Genomic DNA, 15,609 nt, shown 5'->3' on the forward strand with positions numbered 1-15,609 from the left:
TGAAAAGAGCATACGGCCATTTGTCAGTTTTCTTTATTAATCATTCCTTTTTTATGTTTAATTTTAATTTAATTTACATTCAAACTAATAATTTCTACATCTCCAGTCGTATTGCCTTAATTTTGACATATACGTGATACTGTCCATTGTCTTCTTGCTTTGCCTTCAATCCGTGTTTTGTGGGTAAAGGTGAGTATCCTGTTATCGCCACAACCGAAACACAGGGAGGATGCTGGGTTGTGTTACAGGTAGCACCAGACAAAGTTGCCATTGTTGAGGATCCTCAGAAGGGCCTGTTCCTGGACCGCGTGTTGATCAGTCCGAGCACAGAGAAGGCACTTGCTGCCGCTGTCATCAAACTGATGGCTCCAATGGCACGAGTGGCCTGTGTTCACAAGAGAAAAACACAGTTGTATCTAGTGAATAGAATAACGTTGAATCTAGCAAGAGTTCTAGAAAAACCTTCTAGAATGGAACATGTGTGTGTCGATTTAAGAGGATTGTATTCTCCCTCTAAGAAGTTTTAATGGGCTATTCTAATGCAGAGAATATTTGTTCCTTTCATTTCAGTTTGTATTTGAACTGTTTGGGAGGAGGGAATAACACACCTATGTAGTTTTATAATATCTCTTGCACTTTTCTTTACCCCTGCGTGTTCATCAAACTATTTGAAATGAGAACACACACTGAGTGCACAGAAGAAGACAGAGACCGGAAGATTGCAATAAAAATATATGGCTTGACGGACCTGCTCAGACACCCCCTCCCCGTAGCGTAGCAAGGTGACAAAGTGCTCGCAGTTGCTGCCCAACAGGTCGTAAGACACCTCCTGGCCAATGAGCACTTGAGATCGCTGAATGATGTCATCAACGGGCAAGGGAGTGTGGTCATCGTCGTATTTGTTGTTGACCCGGTATGAGTCATCTCCAACCACTTCCTTGAGGAGCTGCATTCGGACTACTGCCTTCCGACTGAACACAGACTTCACGCTGGAGATGGCTGCAGCCTGACACTCATCTATATTCAGGGGTGTGAAAAAGAAGCAGGATTGTCCACCACCCATACAATACTCACATAACACCACCCGTAAAACAACCATAAAACACAAACCATACAACAACCATATAACACCCCCCAAACAACAACCATAAAACACAACCCATACAACAACCATATAACACCCCCCATACAACAACCATAAAACACAACCCATACAACAACCATATAACACAAACCATACAACAACCATATAACACCACCCATACAACAACCATATAACACAAACCATACAACAACCATATAACACAAACCATACAACAACCATATAACACAAACCATACAACAACCATAAACCCCCCCCCAAACAACAACCATATAACACAAACCATACAACAACCATATAACACAAGCCATACAACAACCATATAACACCACCCATACAACAACCATAAAACACCCCCCATACAACAACCATATAACACAAACCATACAACAACCATATAACACCACCCATACAACAACCATAAAACACCCCCCATACAACAACCATAAACCCCCCCCATACAACAACCATATAACACAAACTATACAACAACCATATAACACCACCCATACAACAACCATAAACCCCCCCCATACAACAACCATATAACACAAACTATACAAAAACCATAAAACACCCCCCATACAACAACCATAAAACACAAACAATACAACAACCATATAACACAAACCATACAACAACCATATAACACAAACCATACAACAACCATATAACACAAGCCATACAACAACCATAAAACACCCCCCATACAACAACCATATAACACAAACCATACAACAACCATATAACACCACCCACACAACAACCATATAACACCACCCATACAACAACCATATAACACCACCCACACAACAACCATATAACACCACCCATACAACAACCATATAACACCACCCACACAACAACCATATAACACCACCCATACAACAACCACATAACACTCATACAATGTTACTTATATGAAACCTATCGAACATGTATACGACCCACTTACAACACAACTTAAATTGTCCATGCATCACCCAAACCATCCTTATACAACACCCATATAACACTCATACAACCCTCATACAACACTAATACAAAACTCATACAACACCAATGATACAACCCTCATATAACACACAGACACTACCCAAACAACACATACACTCCACAAACAACACTCATCTGTCACTTACAATACACATGCAATACTAACCAAACACACACAATACCCATACACCCTCAAATCATACCCACACAACACTTCAAAACATATGACAACCATACAAATCCATGCATACAAAGATCATACAACACCAATACAAACCCCAGGTAACACCCATATGACATACCCAAACTGACACTTTGCCTAATCAACACAACACTGACCAACAGGTGTCAAGTTGATGATGTAACCATCTCCCAGGTACAGAGCCCAGTGTTGATAGGCTGGTCTGAAGATCTCAATAAGGTCACCAGGCTGGGGGGTACCGGGGGGGTCAAGAAGGTCAGAGTCATTAGAGGCCATCTGTAGGGGGAGAAAGTAGTGTCAGGCAGTTTAACCCATTGGTAATCGATATCCTATCATTTATTTATAACTGCTCATGGTTTACAAATCAGTAACTCACTCTACAGGTAAAAAGGGTCTAAGGTCATGACTAATTTCACCATCAAACTCTGCTCTGTCACTTCTTATATGGCATCACTGAGAAAGAGGGAACCCTTCCTCATTAAATACACAATCATCATACTCTAAGCTCACAAAGACACACGTGTATTGACAAAAGTGAAGCATGAAACACATCATTGTCTGGGACTGCTGGTCACAGTTTCAATTAGGTTCAAAATTATAATTAAAATTACATTTAATCAATGCACATTCAACTGTCATTTTGTTTTGGCCAACCCGTCTATTTAAAAAAAAAGAAGTAATTCCTCAAGTAATTTCAAATAAAATAAACAAATAGTTAAACATGCCCCCACTGAGCTGAGCTTTTCCTAGGTCAATAGGCTCATAAGGGACGGAGTAGACACACCCCAGATAAAGAATTGGACTGCATATTATTCACACCTCACAAATAAAAAGACAACAATGAAGAGAAATTAAGAAATGTTCACACACCAAACAATACTCACCATAGAGGTTGCGTTTCGTCTATCCATCCCACATCATGCTTCCACAAATTCTGAAAGAAGAAACATTGTTGAAACCAATTCAATCCCTCCCCCAGTCCCCCTCTGTTTCAAAGTAGAACCTATTTAGTTATCTTTGTGCCACTGACTGTAGGTATGCTATGAATAACCAGGCTGTGTACTAAAGACATATCGGTAAAACACATTCTCTGACAGATTATTTGGTGAACAGGAAGAGAGCGATTAAAAATATACTTGGATATTGATGTATTTTTTGTGACAATATTCTACTGTCAGGATATAGGTGAGCACATTTCACAGAGAGAGTGCTGGAGAACAGAGTACAATGTGGAGGTCACACACACACACACACACACACACACACATACAATACACATAGAGTGCACACATATACAATCAACACACACATACAATACACACACACATACAATACACACAAGCCCTTTTTGCCACATGTCACAATAGCAGTTACATAATAGAGAAACTGCCAGAAAAATTGTCACAGCTGAACATAATCCCACTTTCTAATTTAAAAAAATAAAATGTCTATAATATTTAAGAAGTATTTATAATCAGTATGAAAGTTATATAGTTCAAGATCATAATTGTGAGTCCATTGGAAAACTAGGTAGAACAGAGTGTAATTCAAAAAACATGAAAAGGAAAGATGACAAAATGTAGTTGTAAATTCATTTGCATTCTGACACAGAGAGAATATCTCAAGAGAAACCCAGACGTGTGTTGAAATCTATATCATCAGGGGTGACCTGCGTGAGTTCATTTTATCATTAATTCATAAGTCTTGAAGCATGTGCTGGAACATTAAACCATACAGGTTATTTAATAAATTACCAAACATTAATATTTTAGTGATGGAAACTAAATTCTGATTGACATATATTCCATACATCACAGAAGTTTTAATTACTATTCAATTAAATAAACATTCAGGCTACTTACTCGAACACCAATACCATTTTCTTCCTTTCCATTTTAGTGCTCCATGATTTAAATCCGCACCTTTTGAAATTCAGACGAAAAAAAAACAACCCAAGTCCTTCAGGTGTCCGTTTGTTTAGGAAAAAAATAAAATTGATTTGGATTAGAGTGCGCCTGATAGCTTTACAAATACTGAAGGGCTGCTTGAGGTCCAGCAAGTGGGTAGTGTTTCATAGGCATACGTTGTGCTACTGCATGGTATCGACATGGACAGATGAGGGGAACTGCCATCCAAAGGTCACTGATGCTAGAAGGTGGTCCCTTCCATGGCACCAATAACAGCAGTCATTCACGTCGTATCAAATTGTAATGAATGAACTGACTGTGCATTAGAAGTGTTGCAACCAACTGTCACTGCGGTAATGAAAGTTATACATACATTCTTCAACAGAAGGAAACATGTCTGTGTATTTTTTTATTATAAATGAAAAGCTGTTATTTGAGACTTAGACAACTGGACGAACCTTAAAGAAAATTTAACTTTAATCTAAACTTCGCATTTTGGGTTGGTTGAAATGTGCATAATCTATAAGTACAACCCTGAAAATACCTAATTTGGTCAGGAAATTATAAAAACAAAATTTACAACCAGTGACCAAAAGTATACAGCCAAATCTCGCTTTCAAAATCTCTAAATAAATATTTTCCTCTAATATAATACAGTCCATTTTAATATGATAAACCAACAATATTCAACTAAAAATGATATTAATTAAATAACCAAAACTCCTAGTACCTCTGCATTAGTGTGCATACCCCTCAACTAAGACTTAAATGAAATACCTTGCGTTTGTTTTAAACTATGTCTCAAAAACCGCCTTGCTGTGGACATCTCACAGAAAACATCTGATTTGTTTGTTTACTAATAATTCATAAACAAACTGACATGGATGATTTAGAACGGAGAGCTGGGTACAAATTATGTAATCAACAATGTATGCAAGTTACTCTGGATAAGATCACCAGCAAAAAACAATGTAAAAAATGTTTGTCCTCGGGACAGGCCAATTATTGACTTCTATAATAATATCCCGCTGGAGCCAGCATATTTTACAACATTTTGGAATGGTCCTTTTGTCATATAACACGGGCAGGGTCATACCTTGTGTTTGATAAAAACTCTTACCTTTTTTATTACATTAATAATATACTCTAAAATGGATTTAACCTGTGGAATGACTTGTTAGAAAGACACACAAATCTGAAAATGATATTTTCCGTAGAAAGCACAATTGTTTCAAAAGGGACACGATATATGGTGGGCAGCTCCTATAATATTTGGTGTCCCCTATGTGTTCGGTAAAGTCGCTATATATTGGGTGCAATAGCAACTCTCTTGGTAGCTCTGTGGGTAAATTAAGGTGCTTTTAGTGCCACAAGTTGTGGGTTTGAATCCCACTAGACCCAGTCTCTTTCACTTAACTTTGGAATAATCATTTTTGGACTTAGACTTCTTGATTAACCTTATGGCACTGCCCGCCATATTGTGTCCCTGTCAATCAAGTCAACAGTGGGTTTTTTTTTTCAGACACTTTCAACAGGTTAACCTCATTTTAGAGTAGATTCTTTTTTATTTTTTTATTAAGAAAATACTCAGTAAAACAATATATACAAATAAGGAATTGAGCAAAGATCAAGACTACAATACACACACAAAATCAAACCATAATTCGAAACAAGATCAACGAACAGTGCAACATACAGTCTCAAAAATTAAACAAAAGTCCTCTACTTGGCATAATGGATATTAGTCCACTTCCATTAACAAAATATTCCTCAAAGTCCAAATCAACCCATTTACCTACAAGAGATACATCACGCTTCACTACTGTTACAAAAATCGACCAAACATCCTTTATTTTTCCTTCAAAATGGGCCGCAAAATGGGCTGCATATCTTGCACGTAGTTTATCAAGTTTACATCAAGTTTATTTGTTTTACCTACACCAAACAACATAATTTCTTCCCAATTGTTATACCCCAGAACATCAACCTCCCAATTATTTTTTATTAGACTTTTTTACTTATCATAAAAAGAGAAGAGACACCTGCAACACAAATACACATGAAGGAATAATCGCGACACATATAATCGCGACACATCCCTATTAATCTGATGCAATATTACATTTGTGTATATCCTATTGTGCCGTATCTGAAAATGATTATGGTCACATTCAATACTATTGTACTTGACATTCAGTGTAGCCCAAATCTTTTTTGCGTCCAGGTTTGGAAAAACTGCCCCCCAAACTCTCTCAGAAGCTGGTCTTTTAACAACCTTTGACAAGAAGATCTTATAAAAGAGTTTCACAGTGCACCCAGAAAAATTTATCCTTTTGCCACTTTCCCCAATAAACAAATTAGGAAAAACAAATAAATCCTCTCTGTCACCTCCCTTGTTAATTAACTCCGCCCAGACATTTGGTATGCTCTTCTTGACTTCATCAAAAAAAAGTATGTATTGCACCTGTGCTAACGTCTTCATCATACTCACAAATAATTTCCACTATAGCCTGTAAGGGCAAAAACCCCAGAATGATCTCAGGCCAAATCCTTTATTTGTCTCAAACCAGCAACGCACAAGGAGATCGCTATATAAGTCTCCCAGTACTCAGAATATTGTGATTCAAAAAGACAGGTTGATTCATAACTAAATCAATGTGATTACAATCATATGAGATGTGGGGCAAGAAGTCGACCCACGCCTCAAAGACCTCCCTAGAAAACTCTGGAACGTCCTCAAACATACACTTCCTCATGCTCATCAATAAGCTATTATCCTCACATTCTCCACTATGATGCAAAAAATCTCTCATAAAATGTTTCCACCCCTGGTCATCAATACAATATAGATATTCTTTTACAATATTGACTCTCATCGCCTTCTTTTTTAACAGCAGATCCACCAACTTCAAACCCCCATCCACCCGATCAGCTATTAAGGTATTCTGTGAGATTCTCACCCCCCCCACCCCCCCCACCATTCCATATGAAATGAGTCACAATCTTTGTAACCTCCTGCAAAACCCAATTAGGCATATCCAACACACCCAATTTATACATAAACTTGTAGAAAAGTAACGCATTCACCACAGTCACCCTGCCATTTAGTTTCAACATCCGATTCTTATACCATCGTAGTGTCAGCCTCACCCTATTCAGTACTGCCGTCCAGGTTAAATCTCTAGCCACACACCCACGTGAGCTTATATACACCCCTAGCACCATCCATCCATCCATCATCTTCCGCTTATCCGGGGACGGGTCGCGGGGGCAGCAGTCTAAGCAGGGATGCCCAGACTTCCCTCTCCCCAGACACTTCCTCTAGCTCTTCCGGGGGGACACCGAGGCGTTCCCAGGCCAGCCGGGAGACATAGTCCCTCCAGCGTGTCCTAGGTCTTCCCCGGGGTCTCCTCCCGGTGGGACGGGACCGGAACACCTTACCCAGGAAGGCATTCCGGAGGCATCCGAAACAGATGCCCTAGCCACCTCAGCTGACCCCTCTCGATGAGGAGGAGCAGCGGCTCTACTCTGAGCTCCTCCCGGGTGACCGAGCTTCTCACCCTATCTCTAAGGGATCGCCCAGCCACCCTGCGGAGAAAGCTCATTTCGGCCGCCTGTATCTGGGATCTTGTCCTTTCGGTCATGACCCAAAGCTCATGACCATAGGTGAGAGTAGGAACGTAGATTGACCGGTAAATCGAGAGCTTCGCCTTGCGGCTCAGCTCTTTCTTCACCACGACAGACCGATACATCGACTGCATTACTGCAGAAGCTGCACCAATCCATCTGTCAATCTCCCGTTCCATCCTTCCCTCACTCGTGAACAAGACCCCTGGATACTTAAACTCCTCCGCTTGAGGCAGGCACTCTCCACCAACCTGAAGGGGGCAAGCCACCCTTTTCCGACTGAGGACCATGGCCTCGGATTTGGAGGTAATGATTTTCATCCCCACCACTTCACACTCGGCTGCAAACCGTCCCAGTGCATGCTGAAGGTCCTGGTTAGAAGGGGCCAACACGACAACATCATCCGCAAAGAGCAGAGACGAAATTGTGTGGTCCCCAAACCTGACACCCTCCGGCCCCTGGCTGCTCCTAGAAATTCTGTCCATAAAAATTATGAACAGAACCGGCGACAAAGGGCAGCCCTGCCGGAGTCCAACATGCACTGGGAACAAGTCTGACTTACTGCCAGCAATGCGGACCAAGCTCCTGCTTCGGTCCTACAGGGACCTGACAGCCCTTAGCAAAGGACCCAGGACCCCATATTCCCAAAGCACTCTCCACAGGATGCCGCGAGGGACACAGTCGAATGCCTTCTCCAAATCCACAAAACACATATGGATTCGTTGGGCAAACTCCCATGAACCCTCCAACACCCCGTAGAGGGTATAGAGCTGGTCCAGTGTTCCACGGCCCGGACGAAAACCACACTGTTCCTCCTGAATCCGAGGTTCTACTATCGGCCGTATTCTCCTCTCCAGAACCCTGGCATAGACTTTCCCAGGGAGGCTGAGCAGTGTGATCCCCCTATAGTTGGAACACACCCTCCGGTCCCCCTTCTTAAAAAGAGGGACCACCACCCCGGTCTGCCATCCCAGAGGCACTGTCCCTGACTGCCATGCGATGTTGCACAGGCGTGTCAACCAAGACAGCCCCACAACATCCAGAGACTTGAGGTACTCAGGGCGGATCTCATCCACCCCCAGTGCCTTGCCACAGAGGAGTTTCTTGACCACCTCTGTGACTTCAGCCCGGGTGATGGACGTCTTCAATGGAAGACGTGACAGCGGGATTGAGGAGATCCTCAAAGTACTCCTTCCACCGCCCGACGACATCCCCAGTTGAGGTCAACAGCTGCCCACCTCTACTGTAAACAGCGTTGGTAGGGCACTGTTTCCCTCTCCTGAGGCGCCGGATGGTTTGCCAGAATCTCTTCGAGGCCAGCCGATAGTCCTTCTCCATGGACTCACCGAACTCCTCCCAGGCCCGAGTTTTTGCCTCCACAACCACCCGGGCTGCAGTCCGCTTGGCCTGTCGGTACCCGTCAGCTGCCTCAGGAGTGCCACAAGCCAACCAGGCCTGATAGGACTCCTTCTTCATCTTGACGGCATCCCTTACTTCCGGTGTCCACCACCGGGTTCGGGGATTGCCGCCTCGACAGGCACCGGAGACCTTACGGCCACAGCTCCGAGCGGCCGCTTCGACAATGGCGGTGGAGAACATGGTCCACTCGGACTCAATATCTCCAGCCTCCATCGGGATCCAGTCGAAGCTCTGCCGGAGGTGTGGTATAACAATTCCCCTAGCACCGTAATATAACAATTCGCAACCTTAAACGGCAATTCGCAGCCAATACCCGCCACCTTCCCCATGAACATCATTTCAGACTTCTGCACATTAACCCTAACCCCTGAAGCTAGCCCAGACATCTCCACACAGTCCATTATATTCTCAACACCCTTTTCTTCCCTCACTGTGCATGTAGTATCGTCAGCATATTGATGAATCAAACTAACATCTCCACCTGGGATCACCACCCCCTGTATTGCCCCAGCACCATTGACTAAAGCAGCAAACGGCTCTGCCACAATGTTTTTTAAAGCAGCAGACAGGGGGCATCCTTGCCTCACCCATTGCACTTAACACAACTTTTTGCCTCTCCATACAATAAAGTGGTCCAAGCCACCAGTCTAAACCCAAAACCCACCTTCTCTAAAGTGTGCAATAAAAAGCTATGCTCCACTCTATCAAATGCTTTATTAAAACCCCTTCGCATTCAGTGAAGCAATACATACCATTAAGCAGAAAAGTGGGACCGTTAAGTAGACCGTCATCTAGGCACAGTTCTCCTTTTCATCATCCACCCCGCAGCCTTCTTCCTGCCTTTCCTCTTCCCGCCACTGACTATACTGGAACCTGTTCCTCCAATCGCCTTAGCCCCTTCCTCAACCGTTCATCTCCGCTTCTTCGAAATCATCATCATCAGAATTCACGTGCTGGGTCTCCAAAACCTCTTCTCCCTCGTCCGTGCTTGGCGCCGCTGCGTCACCCTCCCAAGCCGGTTGCTCTATCCGTCCATCGTCACGCACAATCGCCGAATCAAGACTCGCCCCAATCTGCTCTCCGCCATGGATCATGGTATCACCAAACCAGTACCTCCCTCCGCTCCTTCGCCCGTTCTAAGCCGATCCGTCCGTCTGTGGTCCCGAAACCTCTGATTCATCCAGTGCTGGGGGTTATTCTGCCTCTTCAACCGGGCATGCACAACGAGATATGCGCTCTTCGCATTTTTTGCACCGCTGCTCTGTGCAATAGTCACACTCATTTGCGTACTGTCCTTGCACTCCACACCGATGACATTTAAAATCAGGACATTCCCGCACCACATGCCCTGGCTGTAAGCAAATCCTAGACACCTTAATCTGTCTATCGTGTAACACTCTGAAGCAGACAGCTCCCTCCAGGGTTTCAAATTTCACGGAGTAAGGAAGCGATCTGACCGTCTCCGAGAGTTTCACCTTACAGCGTCTCGTTCCATTCGCTACATCTGTACCTGGCCAGTGGTTCCTCATTATAGGAGAGACAGCAGTTACCCCCCCCCATTTCCATAGCTGGTACAATATATCATCATCTGAAAGATACACCGGCAGATTCATGAACAACACCATCAATTCATCCCTCGAGAGATATTTTGCCATCACTCGACAGCCTTTAGTATTTGAAGCCATCCATTCGTTTCTCCTTCCCCTTTGGATGCGACCTGGTTACTTCATACTTCTTTCCCCCTCGACTTCGACAGCCATTAACTTGTCCACACACATCTCTGATGGCGCGCAGCAGCTCAATCAACTCCACTTTCTCTTCTCCAATTATCTCGAACGCCACAGTAAGACACTTATCGTACGTCTTCGATTGCTGCCCAGTAATCCCTGCCACACTGCCTGTCGGTAGTCGGCCAACTCGAGGTTCAACTCCAATGCGATCCGCCATTTCCAGCACACTGGCGTGTACCGGGACAAGAAGTAAGTACCCCAACCGGCGCAAGCCGCTGGAAAAAAAACCAAAAGAGGAAAAAAAAAGTCAAAAAGTGAAAAGCCAACAATGCCTTACTCAAAAGCCAGCACCGAAAACAGCTATGTCCCAGCACACAGCACAACCACCTGACCTACCCAAGCACAAGTAAGTTAACTTGACATTTCTGGCCCCTTTATGGATTACATAGGGGACACGAAATATGGCAGGCGCTGCTCGCCATATTTTGTGTCCCTGTCAATCAAGGTTTTACTATATGAACACTCCTAGAATAAATGCTCCAAAGCCTCATTATTGTAAATCACAGAAACCACATTCACTTTTTACATTAATTATATACTTAGAGATGACATAATTACAGGGACAACATCTGTGAAGAATCTTGTATGACTTTATTAGTCATCAAGAATTTGTGTAGATTAATCCAAATACAGATGCCCATTGGAATGTTTACATACTGTACTATACTCTATTGGCAGACAACCTTACTATGCCCTGTACTTCCCTCTGGTGGCTGAGAAGTGTAATACAGCCTGCACTGCTCTCTGGTGGCTGACAAGTGTAATACACCCTGCGCTGCTCTCTGTTGGCTGACAACATTACTACACCATGTACTGCCCTCTGTTGCCTAAGTTTCTACACCATGTACTGCCTTCTATTGGCTGGCAACAGTAATACACACCCGCACTCCCTTCTGTTGGCTGACAATATTACTACACCATGTATGGCCCTCTTTTGGCTGACAACATTACTAAACCCAGAAGTATGCTATATTGCCTGACAACATTATTATACACTGTACTATGTTCTATTGGCAGACAGCATTAATACACCCTGCACTGCCTTCTCTTGGTTGACAAGAATAATAGACCCTGCACTATGCTGTTTTGGCTGACAAATGTCTACATCATGTACTCTCCTCCGTTGGCTGACCAGAGTAGTCCAACCTTGCACTGCCATCTGTTGCCTGACAACATTACTACACCATGTACTGCCCTCTGTGGGCAGACAACATTATTACACACTGCACTGCCCACTGTTGGCTGACAAAATTTTACTGCACACTGCACTATGCTATTTTGCCTGACAACATTATTACACACTGTACTATGCTCTACTGGCAGGCAACATTACTAGGCCCTGCACTGCTCTCAGTTGGCTGAGAACATTACCACACCCCTGCACAGTTATCTTTTGGCAGACAGCATTACTACGCCCTGAAGTATGCTATATTGCCTGACAATATTATTAGACACTGTAGTATGGTCTACTGGCAGACAACATTACTACGCCCTGCACTGCCCTCTGTTGGCTGACAAGAGTAGTGCAACCCTGCACTGCCCTCTGTTGGCTGACAAGAGAAATACACCCTGACAACCCTCAGTTGACTGACAACATTACTAAATCTTGCACTGCCCTCTTTTGGTTGAGAAGAGTAACACAACACTGCACTGCCCTTTGTTGGAAGACAACATTACTACACCCTGAAGCTTTTGCTCCCAGGGGTTGGTGGTTGGATTGCCACTGAAGCCTCTATTAGTTTAGATATATTTGGAGAATCTCTTTCCATGAATATGTGGGCAAAGTCCTTCCCTGTGTCTGACAGAAATACTTTTAAAAACATTTATTACAGTTTACACTGAAATGAGGTTAACCTGTTGAAAGTGTTGGTGAGGAAGTGACAGGACACATCTGAAGACATTATCTGGACAAAACACTGTTGATTGACAGGGACACGAAATATGGCGGGCAACGCCATAATGGCGCCAAATATTTCTGAATTAGGACTGTGTGCTTGTGTAGGTCTGGTGGTTGAGCTGAGAGCTTTTACTCCCAGGGGTTGGTGGTTCGATTCCCACTGGTACCTCTATTAATTTAACGAACTATGCCTGCCATATTTTGTGTCCCTTCTTTAATCCATAAAGGCACCAAAAGGTTCTACACAGAGATACTTCCTGAGGAGCTGTGCGGGTTGAGACGTGCATTTAGTTACAGATGTATGTGGTTCAAATCCTGCTGGAGCCAGTACAAATGTTCCATTAATGTGGCCAAAGACATTTCCTGTGTTTGACATACTATTCTATAGTATGTTTCTGGCTACATATAGACCTGCAACTGAGAAGATGTGGGTGAAGATGTTTCCATGGCTGAACATGGCACATTTGTAGGGTAATTTACATTTACCTGGAAATAAATTGGAGCGCGAAAATAATGATTTCAAGTTATGACACAATACAATATACACTAAAATAGTGCTACATAACCTTAAACGTAATATAACAAGAGAATTTGATGTTTGTGGATGTGTACCTTAAACATTAATGCATATGTTTGTTGAATGTGATGAATTAAAGGGGTATTACTGTAAAGTAAAAGACATAAGAATTGGAAGAGAGAGTGGTTAAGCAAATATGTGTGGGCGAAACGGGGAAAGTGGCTGGGTGAATGTTTATCTGTTAAATCAGATGTGTTGTTTTACCGAAGATTAATTATACATCTGAGCATGTATTGAGTTCGATCAAAACAATGTCTTTACTGTACATATTGTAAATTAAGTAATTTTTGAAAATAAAAAAGTAGGTAAAGTTGTGGGATGTTGTGGGTTTGAATACAGTAGGTAGTGTTGTGTGCTTTCTATGCGAGAGGTTGAGGGTTCAAATTCTGCTGCAGCCAGTTTAATTTTCTTAATTTTTGAATAATCATTTTGCGATATTAGATGGGTAGAGTCATACCTTGAGTTATTAGAAATACTGTCCTTTTTCATTACATTAATAATCTACTCTAATATGGCTTTAACCTGTGGAATGTCTTGTTGGGAAAATCTGAAAACAACATTTTCTGTACTAAACACAATTGTTTCAAAAGGGACACGTAATACAGCAGGCAGCGCATGTATTCCGTATAGTTGCCATATATTGACAACTAACTGAAATCACTTGGTAGCACAGTAGTTATAGTTGTGTGCTTTTAGTGCCAGAGATTGCAGTTGTTTCAATCAATCAATCAATCAAATTTATTTATAAAGCCCTTTTTACAACAGCAGTTGTCACAAAGTGCTTTACAGAGACACTCGGCCTTAAACCCCAAGGAGCAAACAACAGTAGTGTTGGATTTCAGTGGCTAGGAAAAACTCCCTAAGAAGGCCAAATTTTAGGAAGAAACCTAGAGAGGACCCAGGCTCAGAGGGGTGACCAGTCCTCTTCTGGCTGTGCCGGGTGAGATATTAAGATTCCAATTGGAATAATGAATACATTTCTCTGGGCTAAATCCAGAGTCTATTTGATTCTAGACTAGGTCAAAAGTATGACCAGGTGGACAAGGACAGGGACAGCAACGGGCCCCCCAAACCAGGTATTCCGCAGGTGTGGACCAGGACCTAATCTCCTCCTAAAATTAAAAACTGAGAAAAGTTAGAAGGGCATTCCTCATATCCCCCAGCACCATAATATAGCAGCGTAACACTTTGGAACTGAGAGGGGGAGGCCCCGGACTGGGCCCCACAGGCAGGAAATCAATCCACCCACATTGCCAGGCATCAACCAAACCAACCGCAACCCCCCTGAAAAAATCAACCCACCAACCGCAACCCCCCTGAAAGCCACCAAATACGACGGGCAGAGCTTACCTTATTTGGTGTCCCCTATGTATTCCTTATAGTCGCCATATATTGACAGCCATCACAACTCTTTCAGTAGCACAGACAAATAGACCTGAGAGGCAAAGTGTCAGAAGAAATTGTCATCAACTGTAAATAGCAGATATGGGTGCAGAGTAGCAGTAATGAAAGACAACTGAATGAGAAGAAGATGTGGCAGGGAATGAGAGAGGGGGGGAGTGTTATAGAAGATGTGGCAGGGAATGAGAGAGAGGGGGAGTGTTATAGAAGATGTGGCAGGGAATGAGAGAGAGGGGGAGTGTTATAGAAGATGTGGCAGGGAATGAGAGAGGGGGGGAGTGTTATAAAATGAGAGGAAGTGTGTGTGTTTGAGGGAGAATGTAATGACCCAGTGGCACATCTAGGGTATGATGTGGGAGTCCCAACATAAAACACACCAAATGTTCAAAACAGCCAATGGATAGATACAGGGACCAAATAAAGAAGAGTGCAAAATTGTGCTTTTTATTTTAGCTTTAGCAAATGAAGGTTTCCCCCAACCAACACTCAAGGGGAGAATGAACGCATATTGTGCCAAAAGAAAGAAATAAACAAAAATTCCCTACCTAAATAATAAGGGAGCTAACTAACTCAAATTACATAGGGTGGCACTCGCTGCTAACCTGGTGTGTTTTACAGATAGTTGCCTTCGGGTTAAATGTAGAACCCAGGGCGTGTTACCTGCCCCCCCCACCCCCCCCCCCCCCCCCTT

At 43.0% G+C, this 15,609-nt stretch overlaps 1 protein-coding gene across 4 annotated transcripts; it reads right to left on the minus strand.

Annotated features, from left to right (window-relative positions):
• Positions 1-41: 41 nt before the first annotated feature.
• plaat1 (phospholipase A and acyltransferase 1) lies at positions 42-14,944 on the minus strand. 4 transcript variants are annotated; one of them, XM_029121801.2, is made up of 5 exons: positions 14,868-14,944; positions 3,185-3,234; positions 2,438-2,576; positions 749-1,017; positions 42-385 (listed from the first exon to the last, which is right to left on the minus strand). In XM_029121801.2, the coding sequence occupies exons 2-5, from the start codon at positions 3,209-3,211 to the stop codon at positions 284-286; spliced, it is 537 nt and encodes a 178-aa protein (XP_028977634.1). In that variant the 5' UTR covers positions 3,212-3,234; positions 14,868-14,944; the 3' UTR covers positions 42-283. The 4 variants fall into 4 exon arrangements, with proteins under 4 accessions (XP_028977634.1, XP_019904504.1, XP_010895848.1 ...); XM_020048945.2 differs by lacking the exon at positions 14,868-14,944 and adding an exon at positions 10,006-10,518; XM_010897546.3 differs by lacking the exon at positions 14,868-14,944 and adding an exon at positions 4,163-4,281 and having other exon boundaries at positions 2,438-2,528.
• Between the last annotated feature and the right edge of the window lie 665 nt (positions 14,945-15,609).

Source organism: Esox lucius, chromosome 8 (assembly GCF_011004845.1).
Source record: "Esox lucius isolate fEsoLuc1 chromosome 8, fEsoLuc1.pri, whole genome shotgun sequence".
NCBI lineage: Eukaryota > Metazoa > Chordata > Actinopteri > Esociformes > Esocidae > Esox > Esox lucius.

Excerpts from the sequence above, each read along its gene's own strand:
- plaat1 (XM_029121801.2), bottom strand. The coding sequence starts at position 3,211 with ATGGATAGACGAAACGCAACCTCTATG. Across the intron at positions 1,018-2,437 it reads CATCAACTTGACACCTGTTG|ATGAGTGTCAGGCTGCAGCC; the intron begins GTCAGTGTTGTG and ends CCCTGAATATAG. Across the intron at positions 386-748 it reads GGGAGGGGGTGTCTGAGCAG|GCCACTCGTGCCATTGGAGC; the intron begins GTCCGTCAAGCC and ends TTGTGAACACAG.